Source organism: Salmo salar, chromosome ssa18 (genome assembly GCF_905237065.1).
Source record: "Salmo salar chromosome ssa18, Ssal_v3.1, whole genome shotgun sequence".
NCBI lineage: Eukaryota > Metazoa > Chordata > Actinopteri > Salmoniformes > Salmonidae > Salmo > Salmo salar.
Genome location: NC_059459.1, coordinates 24,541,550 through 24,559,183, shown reverse-complemented (window position 1 = coordinate 24,559,183; position 17,634 = coordinate 24,541,550). Strand labels below are relative to the sequence as shown.

General features: G+C 41.1%; 1 protein-coding gene across 2 annotated transcripts in view; it reads left to right on the top strand.

Moving 5' to 3' along the window:
• LOC106577125 (pro-neuregulin-3, membrane-bound isoform) overlaps window positions 1-17,634 on the top strand; it is a 393,710-nt gene that overhangs the window by 305,276 nt on the left and 70,800 nt on the right. For both annotated transcript variants that reach the window (XM_014154879.2, XM_014154878.2), the window contains exon 3: window positions 3,352-3,425. In XM_014154879.2, the coding sequence (XP_014010354.2) occupies window positions 3,352-3,425 (74 nt within the window). The remainder of the gene's footprint in view (window positions 1-3,351; window positions 3,426-17,634) is intronic.

Below are 17,634 nucleotides of genomic sequence, written 5' to 3'. Positions count from 1 at the left end.
TAAGAGAATAGAATTAAGAAAATATTTCCTAAAGAAACTAAAGTAAAAAATAATAACATTCATAAATAAAAAGTAACACAATAAAAAAAACAATAATGAGAGGCTATATGTGCGGGGGAAGCACAGAATCAATTAGAATGTTATTGTGTGCTGTAGCCTTAAAATGTCCCTTCACTGGAACTCAGGGGCCTAGCCCGAACCATTAAAAACAGCCCTAGAACATTATTCCTCATCCACAAAACTTTACAGTTGGCACTACGCATTGGGGCCGGTAGTGTTCTCCTGGCATTCGCCAAACCCAGATTCATCCGTCGGACTGCCAGATGGTGAAGTGGGATTCATCACTCCAGAGAATGAGTTTCCACTGCTCCAGAGTCCAATGGCGGCAAGTTTTTTCACCAATTCAGCCGACCCTCGGCATTGCGCATGGTGATCTTAGGCATGTGTGCTGCTACTCGGCCATGAAAACCCATTTCATGAAGCTCCCGACGAACAGTTCTTGTCGTGCAGTTGCTCAGTTGCAACACTCTGTAGTGAGTGTTGCAACCGAGAACAGGCGATTTCTACGTGCTACGCACTCGCCGGTCCCGTTCTGTGAGCTTGTGTGGCCTACCACTTCGCGGCTGTGCTGTTGTTGCTCCTAGACGTTTCCACTTCACAATAACAGCACTTACATTTGACCAGGGCAGCTCTAGCAGGGCAGAAATTTGATGAACTGACTTGTTGGAATGGAGGCATCCTATGACGGTGCCACATTGAAAGTCACTGAGCTCTTCAGTACGGGCCATTCCACTCCCAATGTTTGTCTATGGAGATTGCATGGCTGTGTGCTCTGGTTTTATATACCTATCAGCAACGGGTGTGGCTGGAATAGCCGAATCCACAAATTTGAACGGGTGTCCAGATAGTGTATTATGCAGTCGAAGGACACTGATTCTTGTAACCATTCTCATGCGTTCACCGGAGAAAGCAATGATGCTGTTTGGTATTGAGTCTTGATTAACCTGCTTGCTAAGAAACTTGCAGGGCCCATTTGAAACACACTGCAGTTTTATTGTGTCTCTCTCAAGGAGTTGGAGTGAACACACAATGATTTGAATGATAACATGTTCGATCTGTCACAGCCTTGAGCACCGTGATGTGTGTGTGTGTGTGCATGCGAGCGTGAGTGTCCACATACATGTGTATGAAGCCTTAACACCTCTCTCTCTCTCTCTCTCTCTCTCTCTCTCTCTCTCTCTCTCTCTCTCTCTCTCTCTCTCTCATCCCCTGGTTTCTTCAGACCATTTAATCACAACATCTCTCTTTCTGTCCTCTTTACCGTTTCTTCAGACCATTAACGTCTCTCTCTCACTCCTCTTTACCATCTTCTGGTTTCTTCAGACCATTAACGTCTCTCTCTCTCTCCTCTTTACCATCTTCTGGTTTCTTCAGACCATTAACGTCTCTCTCTCTCTCCTCTTTACCATCTCCTGGTTTCTTCAGACCATTAACGTCTCTCTCTCTCTCCTCTTTACCATCTCCTGGTTTCTTCAGACCATTAACGTGTCTCTCTCACTCCTCTTTACCATCTCCTGGTTTCTTCAGATCATTAACGTCTCTCTCTCTCCCTCCTCTTTACCATTTCCTGGTTTCTTCAGATCATTAACGTCTCTCTCTCACTCCTCTTTACCATCTCCTGGTTTCTTCAGATGATTTAATCACAATTTCTCTCTCCCTCCTCTTTACCATCCCCTGGTTTCTTCTGACAATTTAATCACAAAGTCTCTCTCTCTGTCCTCTACAATTCCCTGGTTTCTTCAGACCATTTAATCACAAAGTATCTCTCTCTGTCCTCTTTACAATCCCCTGGTTTCTTCTTACAATTTAATCACAACGTCTCTCTCTCTCTCCCTTTTCTCTTTACCATCGCCTGGTTTCTTCAGACCATTTAATCACAACGTCTTACTGCCTTTTGCTTACCCAGTTCCTCCTAATGGCCTCCAGTTCTTCCTTACAGCCACCACCAAAACTCCATTCTTTTAATGATCTGCTTCTCCTCCAATTTGTGCAACGAGGGGGGCTTCTTCTTGAAGTTTTACGATAGTCAGGGTCGCCGACATCGACTGTCAGAGAAACTGCTAATTTACAAAGAGATTCTAGAGAATTAAAAATACATTCGTTAAAAGTCACCGGTTTGCAAGTTTCTTGTCATGTTCTCTGAACCCGGTAGGAAGGGACTTTCTGATTAGGGACAGCTAAGTGGACTGAGAATATTAACAGGCTCCTTCCATCTGGCTCCTGGAGTATGGGAAATGTTTAATGCTGAACAAATGTGACTCATATAATAAATGTTATCGGGCCGCAACCCTGACTTAATTTACATTTAGCTTTAAAGAAATATTAATGAATTGAGCATTACTGAGTCATGGTGTGGGCACATTTTCCAGCAAAGCTCATACCTATCAATGCATGAGTTTCATGCATGAATATGTGTAAAAAAGCAGGCCCGCCTAATGATTGAAAATTAAGCTTTAGCACCTAAAACCCCTAGACAAAAGAAGCTGTGTTTAAACAAGCTCTGAGCCTTTGGAGGACAGTTCAAGCTTTGATACAGTATGACAAACCTAGGCCTAGTGTAAGCCTCTTAGCATTATATGCAGTTTCTGTGCTCTGCTTTTACATACTTATCAGCAATGGGTGTGTCTGAAATAGCCGAATCCACTCATTTGAACGGGGGTCCAGATAGTGTATTATACAATCAAAGGACACTGATTCTTGTAACCATTCTCATGCGTTCACCGGAGAAAGCAATGATGCTGTTTGGTATTGAGTCTTGATTAACCTGCTTGCTAAGAAACCTGCAGGGCCCATTTGAAACACACTGCAGTTTTATTGTGTCTCTCTCAAGGAATCGGAGTGAACACACAATGATTTGAATGATAACATGTTTCTGTGCTCTGTGTGGAAAGGTCATATATGAATGCTGTGTGTGCTTCAGTGGTTGGTCCTGAGGACACGGTTCTATCGTATGTTCCTAACTGTCTGGCACAGGGATTAGGGCTGAGAGCTTCTGAGAAGTCAAAGAGCAAGAGAGAAAGACAGAAAGAGAGAGAGAAAGCGAGAAAGAGAGAAAGAGTGAGCAAATAGAGAAGGAAGAGATTGATTCCATGCATATTTCCTTTGTGATGCTCCTGGCCACCTGACACAGATAAAATAGAGTGAACATTAATTGTATCATGAAACAGGATATTTTATTGCCAGCCATGTACCATAGCCCCTAACCACTTTTTTGCACACATTTCTCAATGTTCTAAACCTGCTTCACCCCAAGTTCCCAATGTGTTGACTGAAATGTATTTTTATTCACAGGTGTAGAGAAGGCTACCAGGGTATACGCTGCGACCAGTTCCTGCCTAAGACCGACTCCATCTTGTCTGATCCAAGTAAGAATGTTTCCTTAATCCTCCCATTAGAACTAAACTCAACCTCCAGAAATAGTGACTTTTATTGCAGCCAATTGTTTCTGTGGATTCAGGTCTACATTTATATTAGAGCTTTTACTTGAAGTGATTTCAGATTGGCTAAACATGGACATTACAGGGCATTGTCTGTTCTCAATTATCAAGAGAGCACAGCCTGTGCTATATTTGAAAAGTCCCATCAGTAATCTTTCTCAGTTTGATGGCCCTGACTACATGTACAGGACGTCTGCTATAATAGAAACACTGACTATGGGTCCCCACTGATGCTCTACAGACAATATGCTCATTTATAAACTGGGTCGTTTCGAGCCCTGAATGCTGATTGGCTAACAGCCGTGGTATATCAGACCATATACCAAGGGTATGACAAAATATTTATTACGTTGGTAACCAGTTTATAATAGCAATAAGGCACCTCGGGGGTTTGTGGTATATGGCCAATTTACCACGGCTAAGGGCTGTGTCCAGGCACTCCACGATGTGTCGTACATAAGAACAGCCCTTAGCCGTGGTATATTGGCCATATACCACACCCCCTTGTGCCATATTGCTTAATTATGCCATGATTAGGAGAAACAAAACACATTAATAAAATCATCTCATTGCCAGTTTCTGAAGAATCTGTCTCTAACTGTGAATGGTCTCTCTATTCATCACACCTAAACTCCCCCTAAAGAACATATTAGGTAGGCTAGTGCAATCCTATCAAAGCAGATATTTCCTGCCTTTATGATAAAGTGATCAAATGCCTTCTGTAAGCTCCACCCTCACCATTGAGTCAACCAATTACATAATTTCTGCCTTCGGGGCAGAGCTGCCTCCAGAACAAGATTAATGAGGAAAAGCGCTAACCTGCATAACAGAGAAGCAGAGGAAAAAGGTCCTTGAAAAATCTGACATTCCTTCTTAATAGCTGTCTATTTCCTTTCATTAGTGTGTGCACAGTGTGTGGGTGTGTGTACTGTACAGTGAGATACAAAGAAAGTTCAAAAACATTTTGAAAGTAACTTATATGTTTCTTTCATTGGAGTATGTCTGCTAAGGTCATACTGCCTCTCACAATACCAGGTCTATTGATGTATTGGCTCTTCCACTAACCTCAGTGATACAGCCTAGTAGCCTCAGCACCCACATTAAAAAAGACTACAGTTTACTATAAAATACTACAGTACATACTATAGAATTCTGTACTAAACTATAGTATACTGTAGAATACTATACTATAAACTGCAGTATACCTTGATCATGTGGGCTGCAGATAGTCAACCAAGAGGTTGCTGGTTCAAATCCCTGAGCTAACTAGGTGAAAAATCTGTCAATGTGCCCTTGAGCAATGCACTTATTGCTCCTGTAAGTCACTCTGAATTAGAGCATCTGCTAAATGACTAAAATGTAATGCGTGGTACTTACTATAGAATGTTGTAGTATACTTTAGAATAATATAGTAAACACTACAGTATACTACAGACCGCAAAAACAATACAGTAATTACTATATTATAAACTACAGTACTTTAATGTACATCTACCCTGCCCATTACCATCCCCCATATCCCAATTTTTGCCACCCATAAGTGAGAAACCTACATGACCATATATTGTGTTCCCAACCGCTTACTAAAAACTATCTGTTCATACCTCAGTCCTACCTACCTACAGGTGATGGAAAATTTGCATCTGTGCAGCTGCACGTTGATAAATAGTATCACCATAATCAAGAACAGGTAGACAGGTTGACTGCACAATCTGCTTCCTGCTGACTAGAGAGACACAAGATCTGTTTCTGTAAAAAAAAAAGCCCACTTTCAATCTTAGTTTCTTAACCCCATGAAACATGATGGCCTGAGTTCTGTCACTAAGATAACCATGAACAGGCGTCAGAGATCAGGCCTATCGAGGACAACTTATTCAAAAAAATAGCATGATCAACAGTATCAAAAGCTTTTGACAGGTCCACAAACAAAGCAGCGAACAAAGCAGCACATTTCATTTTAATATCTAAAGTATTGACAAGATCTTTAACAACTAAGTGGTTGCTGTAATAGTGCTACGCCCAGGCCAACGCCCTTTACGCCCTTTACATTCAAAATACAGAGCAAAGTTGTACATTTACCAAGGATTCAAGAATCTTAGCTAGACAAGGAAGCCTTGAAATGGAGTGATAATGATTAAAATCTCTACTATCCCCTCTCTTATGAAGTGACAGCACAAGAGCTGATTTCCATTTTTTAAATGTATTTCCTGATAAGGATGTTGAGTAAAAAAATGGGGTTATTGAGCCGACAATGATGGACGCTGCACACTTAACCCTTAAGAGTCTAAGCCCTGTCTAACCTGGGGGAGGGGTTCTACTAAGCTATATGGTATTGTTTTAAGAAGGTCATACCAATAATTATTTTACTATTTGATTTTTACATTTTAAGACCACTTGAAATATCCCAAAAATGTTTTATACATGAATTTTTTTGGGGGCCTTTCAGCTATTATCCCATGCAAATGCATTGCATAACAGATTCACTACTTGGTACAACAGATAGACCCCCCCCCCAAAAAAAAAAAATACATGTATTTAAACGTTTATTTTTGCCACTAAACTCTCCATATATACTTCCATAAATGTTTTCAACTGGTATGTGATGTGGGTGGGCATCCTAGAGCAACACAACCAGCATGTACATATTCGAGAGAGTCTCACCTTTCCACAGAGGGGTCATACTAGTGTGTAGCCTAAACCGTTCGGACGCTACAGACGATTTTGTAAGAAGACGGATTTTCTCATGGTCTGACAAACACCGCTCTAGCTCTGTCACCTTTCACTGCAGATGCGGAAGTGCGACATAGGCGGATGGGGGAAATTGAGACGCATCCATTGCAAAAAAACCCTGATATCTCTAGCTTAAAATGAAGGATTTCTGCAGGGGCGTGGACATACAGTAGACCTTAGGATAAGCAGACCGCAATCCAATTGGTCGGCCCCTTTGGTGTTCTAGTTGTCTATTGCTTTGGTTTTTACTTTGTGCAGATACGTCATCTTGAGGTATCTACCTTTAACAAAACCTAACCTATGATCTGACCCATCACATTATGCATTACAGCCTCACAGTGGCAGGAAGTGACATACCAAAAACACAAAACGTGACATCCCAAAAACACAAAACGATACAACACATAAATGGCTCCTGGCCTCCCATTCATAGGCTACGTACTTTCTGTCATTAATACTAAAACTGAAACTAAATATTATAAACATGAAATAGAATTGTTTTGATAAAACATAAACTAAATACAATCTAGTAAAGTGGATCTGAAAACTAACTGAACCTAAACTGAATGTCAAATTATAAGTGTGAAACTAATAGAAATAAACAACGAATATAAAAACACAAAACTATAATAACTGACTAAATATGTTGCATTTGTGCCTTGTTTTGGGGGAAGATGACAAAAAAGCATCAAAACCCACCAGGTCTCAATGCTCGGCCATTTGAAGTGTCTGGCTACAGGGATTTTAATTGAGTTCAGCCCAGGAAACTCCATGGGTATCATTTTCTTAAAAGTCATTTAATATATCATGTCCTTTTCTGTATTGATCCTGGAGTCGAGGGTGGGCCATCTGCTATCTCTGTGAACTTTGTCATTGTGAGATGAAACGTGAGGGACAGATTGTGCCGAGTAGAGAGCTCTGCCATTATCTCACCATCCTCTCCATTACATCCCCTTCCAAATGGCTCTTTCATCGCTTTAATAGCTTTAGCCACAGATTCCTCTTGAATCGCTGTGTAACTTTTATTCCTCACAGTTTTTAACACAGAGGTTAAATAATAACGTCATCATCTGCCGAGAAGTGTTTTCAATTAATTGTATCTTGTTTGGATTTTGGAACATAAATTAGCCTTCTGGGGTGACAAAAGGGTTGAAAGAAACTTACAGCAGTTCAAAAAATAACAAAGCGAACTCCCACCCCTGTTTTGGTAAAAAGCTGAGTGATGGGGCTGAAGATATAACCACTCTCAAATTCATAGACAGAGCTATAGATGCAATGACTGGCCATCTATGATATGAACATTATAGTTTTAACCATGTTTTGAGGCATGGTGTGTTTGTTTTCATTGTCTACAAACATTGTAGTAAAGCAAGCTTATATTTTGGGTTCTGATGGGGTACAACAGTTGAACTAAGCTCATGAGACATTTATAAGTTATATTATTCAATAATCAATGGGTACATATCATTCATTTATAAGTCCAACAATGGATGTAGCAATTGCAGATTGCCCCTTTAAAGCAAAAAAGATTAGTTTGAGACCGGTGACAGATTCACAAGAGTGGTCATTGGAGAGAGAATGTAAGTTAATGCCCAAATTAAACTGCCAATCCTTGCTGTAGCCTGCAAAAGTCCAAATCCATTCAGCCAACAGCAGAGGGTGTATTATTAGTGTCCACCATGGCAAGTGGACCCAGCAGTTTAAGCAGTTATATTATTCACCCTTATTCTCCTTTTCCCAACTAAGCATGAACTGGGCTTCCACTGACCCAACAGCCCCCTACAGCTCAAACTGTCACAGCCTCTCCCCTTCTCCTCCTCCATACACTGTCCCCACAGATCATCTAATACTAAATACAGGGCCTCAGTTGAGCTCAGAGTTTTTCTGCAGTGCAGTTCACTGGCAGGCCAGGCTGATCCTGCCAAGGCCTTTGGCTCACCAAGGCTGCCATGAGTACCACACTCCTGGTTTGGACTTTCATCATCCTCAAAGGTTCCACTGAGACTGTGGTCATGACTTAATCTCTCCATCAAAGCAGGACAAAATCCAGATTTCTAAGAGGATAGGAGCATCTGTCTCCTTCTGGAACTAGCCTGTTGGGATCCTTGGATAACTTTGCGCCTGCCAAGGCAAATCTTACTACAACTCCAAGGAGCCTTTTACTGATTAGACCCCTTATCTGCTTCAGGAATATGGCTTCAAACTGCTGATAGTTTTACTCTACTACTGTAGATCTGTGTATTCTCAGGTGATGTGGCCAAGAAGTGGTGATCACAGTAGGGAACAGAATTGATATGCTTTAACATTTACTTTTTGTTTGTGAAAATAATAGCTCGCTGCTTGGCACATTCTATTTGTTGGAACATTCACAGTATAATGTGCCAACCAGAAGCCAAGGTAAAACCACATGTATTCTGTTTGAATAGGGAATGTTTTCACCCTCTGTCTCTCTCTCCTTCCATATTAAACACCCTTCCTTTCATCTCCAGCACTCCTCTTGGACCCTTACATTAATTGTTTTTACTAATGACCTACCAGTAGTATTGAGTAAAGCCTGTGTGTCTACGTACACTGATGACTCAACATTATACACATCAGCTACACTCTTAGAAAAAAAGCATTCCAAAAGGGTTCTGCCTGGAACCAAAATGGGTTCTTCAAAGGGCCAAACAACCCTTTTTGGTTCTAGATACCACCGTTTTTTTCTAAGAGTGTACCACAGCAAGTGAAATCACACAGCAACACTTAACAAAAAGCTGCAATTAGTTCCAGAAATGTTGGTAAGTAATAAACTAGTCCTAAATATTGTATGTCAAAAACTAAAAGCATTGTATTTTGGACAAATCTTTCACTAAACCCCAAAACTCATCTAAATATTTTAATAAATAATGTGGCAGTTCAAAAAGTTGAGGAGACTAAACTGCTTGGTGTAACCCTAGATTGTAAACTGACATGGTCAAAACATATTGATGCAACGGTAGCTAAGATGGGGAGAGTTTATTTATTTATTTATTTTATATTTAACTAGGCAAGTCAGTTAAGAACATATTCTTATTTACAATGACAGCCTACTGGGGAACAATGGGTTAACTGCCTTGTTCAGGGGTAGAAAGACAGATTTTTACCGTGTCAGCTCTGGGATTCGATCCAGCAACTTTTCGGTTACTGGCCCAACACTAACCACTAGACTGGCGCCTTGGTCTGGCTGTGATAACGCGCTGCTCTGCTTTCTTGATATTACAATCAACTAAGCAAATCCTGCAGACCTTAGTTTTAGCACACCTGGACTTAGGGCTGGGCAGTATGGCCAAAATGTTATATGATGGTATTTTTCAATTTTTTGACGGTATTTGATGATTTTGATTAATAAAAGTTCTACATTCGCTTTATGAGTAGTGCATGACCCTATGGAGGCAACACATATATTCTAAATTATTTCAGTGGGTCTTTCTCCATTTTATACTTTAAATTCAACCTCAACCTAAAATAAATTCCTGCATTTCAATCAAGTTCTGCATTTCCTACCCTCATTTGAGATCATTTCCACACTGGCACAATATGGGCAAAAGAACTAGGCCTTATTTTTAACCAAATTTTGCAATTGAGATTTAGATCAAAACACTTAGGTGAACTTTTGGAATCGTGGAAAAATAATGTTTATTCTAATTCTATAGTTAGAAAATAAATAATAGTGGTTACTTTGAATACAGTGTTGTTTGACAGAACAACGAATGAAAATGCCATGGACGAGTTACTGTGACAGGATATGAACCAAAGTGATGTTCATTGTTTCCTAGGGGACCCTATAATCTTTGACTACATTAAGTCTTTATTCATGTAGTCAACATATTCATGCTTTGCCTATTCCTCTTTGATTTAGAAGATACCGTTGCACAAACGACATCCTGATTTAAGCCTCCACCAGCACTGGTATCAGGCTGTATTAGCTAGCTACAGTTGAAGTCGGAAGTTTACATACACTAAGTTGACTGTGCCTTTAAACAGCTTGGAAAAATCCAGAAAATTATGTCATGGCTTTAGAAGTTTCTGATTAATTTACATAATTTCAGTCAATTGGAGGTGTACCTGTGGATGTATTTCAAGGCCTACTTTCAAACTCAGTGCCTCTTTGCTTGACGTCATGGGAAAATCAAAAGAAATCAGCCAAGACCTCAGAAAAAAATTGTGGACCTCCACAAGTCTGGTTCATCATTGGGAGCAATTTCCAAATGCCTGAAGGTACCACGTTCATCTGTACAAACAATAGTACGTAAGTATAAACACCATGGGACCACGCAGCCGTCATACCGCTCAGGAAGGAGACGCGTTCTGTCTCCTAGAGATGAACGTACTTTGGTGCAAGAAGTGCAAATCAATCCCAGAACAACAGCAAAGGACCCTGTGAAGATGCTGGAGGAAACAGGTACAAAAGTATCAATATCCACAGTAAAACGAGTCCTATATCGACATAACCTGAAAGGCCGCTCAGCAAGGAAGAAGCCACTGCTCCAAAACCGCCATAAAATAGCCAGACTACGGTTTGCAACTGCACATGGGGACAAAGATTGTACTTTTTTGAGAAATGTCCTCTGGTCTGATGAAACAAAAATAGAACTGTTTGGCCATAATGACCATCGTTATGTTTGGAGGAAAAAGGGGGACGCTTGCAAGCTGAAGAACACCATACCAACTGTGAAGCACAGGGGTGGCAGCGTCATGTTGTGGGGGTGATTTGCTGCAGGAAGGACTGGTGCACTTCACAAAATAGATGGCATCATGAGGGAGGAAAATTATTTGCATATATTCAAGCAACATCTCAAGCCATCAGTCATGGTTGCAAATGGGTCTTCCAAATGGACAATGACCCCAAGCATACTTCCAAAGTTGTGGCAAAATGGCTTAAGGACAACAAAGTCAAGGTATTGGAGTGGCCATCACAAAGCCCTGACCTCAATCCCATAGAAAATTTGTGGGCAGAACTGAAAAAGCATGTGCGAGCCAGGAGGCCTACAAACCTGACTCCGTTACACCAGCTCTGTCAGGAGGAATGGGCCAAAATTCACCCAAATTATTGTGGGAAGCTTGTGGAAGGCTACCCGAAACGTTTGACCTAAGTTAAACAATTTAAAGGCAATGCTACCAAATACTAATTGAGTGTATGTCAATTTCTGACCTACTGGGAATGTGATGAAATAAATAAAAGCTGAAATAAATAATTCTCTCTACTATTATTCTGACATTTCACCTTCTTTGTAACGGCCGTCGGGAGAGAGAGTAGACCAAGGTGCAGCGGAGTTAGTGTTCATCATAATTTTTTATTAGAACAAAAGAGAACACTACACAAAAATAAGAAAACCGACAGCCAAACAGTCCTGTCAGGTGCAAAACACTAACAGAAACAATTACCCACAAAACCCAAAGGAAAACATGCTCCTTATGTGTGACTCCCAATCAGCAACAACGAGCTTCAGCTGTGCCTGATTGGGAGCCACACACGGCCCAAAACAAAGAAATACAAAAACATAGAGAAAGGAACATAGAACGCCCACCCAATGTAACACCCTGGCCTAACCAAAATAAAGAACAAAAACCCCTCTCTATGGCCAGGGCGTTACATTGTTAAAATAAAGTGATGATCCTTACTGACCTTTAATTAAATGTCAGGAATTGTAAAAAAAAAAACTGAGTTTAAATGTATTTGGCTAAGGCGTATGTAAACTTCCGAATTCAACTGTACGTTTGATGTGACTCAGTACTTTTATTAGCTAGTAGCGTTTAGCATTAGTGCTTAACACAATTTAGCTTAACTTGCTAAGAAAATACAAACTAGCTGTTTTCGGATGTAAGAAACACAAACTAATATTGTAATTATAGGACGCTTGTGGATTTATGTTAAGATCAAAGTGGAAACAACATTGTTGTCATCAATATTGTTGCATGTGCTGCATTGACCAGGCAGACTGAACGAAAGTGTCTCGTGGTCAAGCAACAACAAATGCGCTCCTTGAGTGACAGGGGGTGGGACTAGGTCTGTTTGGAAAGCGTCATGGCGAGAGAGAGAGCGGAGAGGGATGACTCAAGTAGCAGAGTAAACTATACAAATGGATGTTACACATGGCGTATCACATCTAACATACCAAACATTCAAATACCGTTATAGAAGGTAAAGTAAAAACCCAAACTGGTCCGTGCATCAATACCGGTATATAGTAAAATACGGTATACCGCCCAGCCCTACCTGGACTACTGCCCAGTTATATGGTCAAGTGTCACAAAGAAGAACAAATTAGAACAAATTAGAGTTGGCCCATAACGACAGGCCTTTAGATGTACACAGAGGGCCAATATCAATAACATGCACTTCAATCTGTCCCGGCTCAAAGTAGAGGAAAGATTGACTGCATCACTACTTGCGTTTGTAAGCGGTATTGACATGTTGAAAGCACTAAGCTGTCTGTTCAAACAGCTAACATACAGCTCAGAAATGCATACATACCCCCACAAGACATGCCACCAGGGGTCTCTTGACAGTCCCAATGTCCAGAACAGACTCTGGGAAATGCGCAGTACTACATAGAGCCATGACTACCTGGAACTCTCTTCCACATCAAGTAACTCAAGCGAGCAGTAAAATCTGATTTAAAAAAAACAATAAAAACAATACCTCACGGCACAACACAGAGACACAAACACACACGCATACGCACACACACACTCTACACACACACATTGCAATGTTGTGGTATTGTGGATTTTATATCGTACATTTGTAATAAGAGAGTAATAATGTAATAAAGTATTTATTGTATGATGTATTGTTTTATTTTGAATGTTGTTGTGTTTTGCAGTGATGTAATTGTTTTCATGCTGCTTGGAATCCAGGAAGAGTAGCTGCTGCCTTAATGGGGATCCTAATAAATACTAAATACTCTGCTCCCATTGTTTTGGACACAGAGTAACATATTCAGACTGATAAATTGCTGAGGTAAACTCAAGGCTGGGCTGTTGAGACACACTTTTTGGTATTGCTCTAAGGTAGACTCAGCACTTCTGGATAATCAAATCAAATTGTATTTGTCACATGCGCCGAATACAACAGGTCACCTTACCGTGAAATGCTTACTGTTCTTTATTTTTTTAACCTTTTATTTAACTAGGCAAGTCAGATAAGAACAAATTCTTATTTTCAATGACGGCCTAGGAAAGGTAGGTTAACCTGCCTTGTTTACGGGCAGAACGACAGAGTTATTTTACCTTGTCAGCTCGGCGATTTGATCTGCAACCTTTCGGTTACTTGTCCAACACTCTAATCACTAGGCTACCTGACGCCCTACTTAAGAGCCCTTAACCAACAATGCAAAGTTTTTAAAAAGTAATTAAGAAAAATTTGCTAAATAAGCTAAAGGAAAAATAGCAACACAATAAAATAACACTAATGAGGCTATATACAAACTGGTATGGCGTCAATGTGCAGGGGTATGGATTAGTCAAAGTAATTGAGGTAATATGTACATGTAGGTTGGGGTAAAGTGACTATACATAGATACTAAACAGAGAGTAGCAGCAGCGTACAGTATGTGAAGGTATATGTGTGTGTGTGTGTGTGTGTGTGTGTGTGTGTGTGTGTGTGTGTGTGTGTGTGTGTGTGTGTGTGTGTGTGTGTGTGTGTGTTGTGTGTGTTTTTGCGTGCGTGCGTGTGTGCGTGCGTGCGTGCGTGGCATCAATATGCATGTGTGTGTGTGTTTTGTGTGTGTGTCCGTGTGTGTGTTGGAGTGTCAGTGTAGTATGTGTGAGTGTGTGGTTAGAATCCAGTGTGTGCATAGAGCCAGTGCAAGAGAGTCAGTTCAAACAACATTTTTTAAATAATAATAAAATAAAGGGGTCAATGCAAATAGTCCGAGTAGCCATTTGATGAACTGTTCAGCAGTCTTATGGTTTGGGGGTAGAAACTGTTAAGGAGCCTTTTGGACCTTGACTTGGCACTCCGGTACCTCTTGCCGTAGCAGAGAGAACAGTCTATGACTTGGGTGGCTGGAGTCTTTGACAATTTATGAGGCATTCTTCTGACACAGCCTAGTATAGAGGTCCTGGCTGGCAGGAAGCTTGGCCCTAGTGATGTACTGTAGATACTATCAATATGTACAGTATTAGACCTCGTAAAGACGATCCTCATCCACAGATTGAATTTCAATTCAATTTAATTCTGCCCTGGACCAGCATAGAGGGAAAACATATTATCTGCCAATGTATCTTTATGAGATCTGATTTCATGTACTGCAGCATCGTATGCACTACAGGAGATACATTTATAGCAGGGTTGGGGTCAATTCCATTTAAATTCCAGCAAATTCAGGAAGTACACCAAAATTCTAATTCAAATTCTTTTCAATGCAGAAACATTTGGCTGGAATTTAAATGGAATTGACACCAATGCTGATCTATAGCACAGTGCAATTTCCATTCTGAGGAATAAAACCTGCATATTTGATTTCACGTTATGAACGCATAAAAAGTTGTGCTTGAATGCATAAAGGCCTTCAATTGTGTAATTCATACATCTTCCCATAATGGAGAAAGGCAAAAGTATAAATCACCTGGGTCAATTGGTATCTATAGAGTAGGTGTTGAGATTCAAGGGTGAGCTCACTACGCTTGCTGAAATCCTATGGGTCAGTTGTTAGTGCACCGCTGAACTCCTACCACATGGGGACTCCACCTCTCACTGTCATTTGAGCCCTCAGTCGCCTTGTAATCCATATCTACATTAGAAACTATTCATCATTTTATCACTACCATCCGTTTGTGTCTGGAAGAATAGCTTTAAATAGCATAAAGCAAAACAGTTCCACACAGGTGACACTTTCTGACAGATGTAGGAGGCTAATGATCACTTGTCATACACTATATATACAAAAGTATGGGGACACCCCTTCAGATTTGTGGCTTCTCTTATTTCAGCCACAACCGTTGCTGACAGGTGTATAAAATCGAGCACAAAGCCATGCAATCTCCTTAGACAAACATTGTCAGTAGAAGGGCCTTACGAAAGAGCTCAGTGACTGTCAACATGGCACCGTCATAGGATGCCACCTTTCCAACAAGTTAGTTTGTGAAATTTCTGCCCTGTTAGAGCTGCCCCGGTCAATTGTAAGTGCTGTTATTGTGAAGTGGAAACATCTGGGAGCAACAACGGCTCAGCCGTGAAATGCTAGTTCACACAAGCTCACAGAAGGAGACCACCAAGTGCTGAAATATGTAGCGCGTAAAAATTGTCTGTCCTCGGTTGCAACACTCACTACTGAGTTCCAAACTGCCTCTGGAAGCAACGTCAGCACAAGAACTGATCGTTGGGAGCTTCATGAAATGGGTTTCCTTGGCCAAGCAGCCTCACACAAGCCTAAGATCACCATGCGCAATGCCAAGCGTAGGCTGGAGCGGTGTAAAGATTGCCGCCATTGGACTCTGGAGCGGTGGAAACACATTCTCTGGAGTGATGAATCACACTTCACCATCTGGCAGTCCAACAGACAAATCTGGGTTCGGCAGATGCAAGGAGAACACTACCTGCTTCAATGCATAGTGCCAATTGTAATGTTTAGTGGAGGAGGAATAATGGTCTGGGGCTGTTTTTCATGGTTCGGGGTAGGCCCCTTAGTTCCAGTGAATGGAAATCTTAATGCTACGGCATGAAACAACACTCTAGACGATTCAGTGCTTCCAGCTCTGTGGCAACAGTTTGGGGAAGGCCCTTTCCTGTTTAAGCATGACAATGCCCCTGTTCACAAAACGAGATCCATACAGAAATTGTTTGTCGGTGTGGAAGAATTTGACTGGCCTGCACAGAGCCGACTGCGAGCCAGGCCTAATCGCCCAATATCAGTGCTCAACCTCACTACTGCTCTTGTGGCTGAATGGAAGCAAGTCCCCACAGCAATGTTCCAACATCTAGTGGAAAGCCCTCCCAGAAGAGTGCAGGCTGTTAAAGCAACAAAGGGGGGACCAACTCCATATTAATGCCCTTGGTTTTGGAATTAGATTTTCGACAAGCAGGTGTCCACATAATTTTGGTCATGTAGTATATCTTTAACGAGGTTTAATAAGCTTTAACAAGTTACACCGTTTAGGTCTCGTACCTTTTAGCTAACTATCACTTAGCTAGCCTATCAGTCTCAGTCCAGATGTTAACATTACTTCTGTAACAATGAACATATGCATTTGTAGTTTTTTAACTAAACTATGAACAATGTACATGAAATTTATTTCAATCAAATGTATTTATAAAGCCCTTCTTACATCAGCTGATGTCACAAAGTGCTGTACAGAAACCCAGCCTAAAACCCCAAACAGCAAGCAACGCAGGTGTAGAAGTACATGTAGTCAGTCAGGTCCTACAACAGACTCCACTTCAGACGAACCTGTCAGGAGTCAGTAACAGGTGAATGCCACATGTTACGTTGTGATGCTGTGCCGTTTCATATCAAACACATGTTCTAAACGGAACAGGGCTTTGTCAGCAGCAGAACTATTCCATCCCCTTCCAGTCCTCCTCACCGAAACGCAGCGAGAGAGCTGCATTTCTGCAGATTCCTTTAAGCACAGCCTTGCCTCTCCCACGCAGGAGTGAAAAGTGTGAAGGCTGATCTCTGGAGACATCGCCATGCTGCGTTCAAATTGTCAGGAAGGGAAAGAGGGGGCTTAGCAGCACTCAGCACCAACCCGCTCTGTCACAACATCAGGAAGTCGCACTACTCCACATACTGTACAGTGTGTGTGAACTCTGCAGGAGCCGAGGTGGGCGTTTAGTTTAGCGGAATAAGGTAGCCTAGCGTGGGTAAAATAACCTCCCCTGTTGTATTCCTACATTCCTACTATTATGTACTCCAACCTTTTCTGATAAACAAGCACCTGAGAGACTTTCTGCTTGTATGTAACCCCGTCACTATACATTAGCAGCGAGTACATTTGAGAAAATTGTAAGGTGTGAGGACTGATCCCGTAATAAAAGGCCATTGAAATTCAACAGATTACAAAGCCAAACTCCCAGTAATTGCTTTCACAATTAAAAGGTGTATTAATGAATGGGAGGCCTGTGGCGAACAATGGTGAGCTGCAGTATTAATGATATGCAACAAAGGTGGACTAAGGCTGTACAAAGGAATAAGCCATCAGAAAATATAATTTCATCTGTACAGTAATCCTTCAGGTCAATCACATAAAAATATTAGAGAAAAGATTATGCAAAACATTCATTTTTGTGTGGCGTACAGTGTTGGATCAGTTTTAGGATGCCTGAGGATGCAAAAGCAGGGCATAGTTAATCACATGAATCATTCCTCAGGAGATTCTTTCCACCAGAGTGGACAAAGTGTTAGATAATAGCTGAGTGAGGTTTCTGTGCTCCGATAAC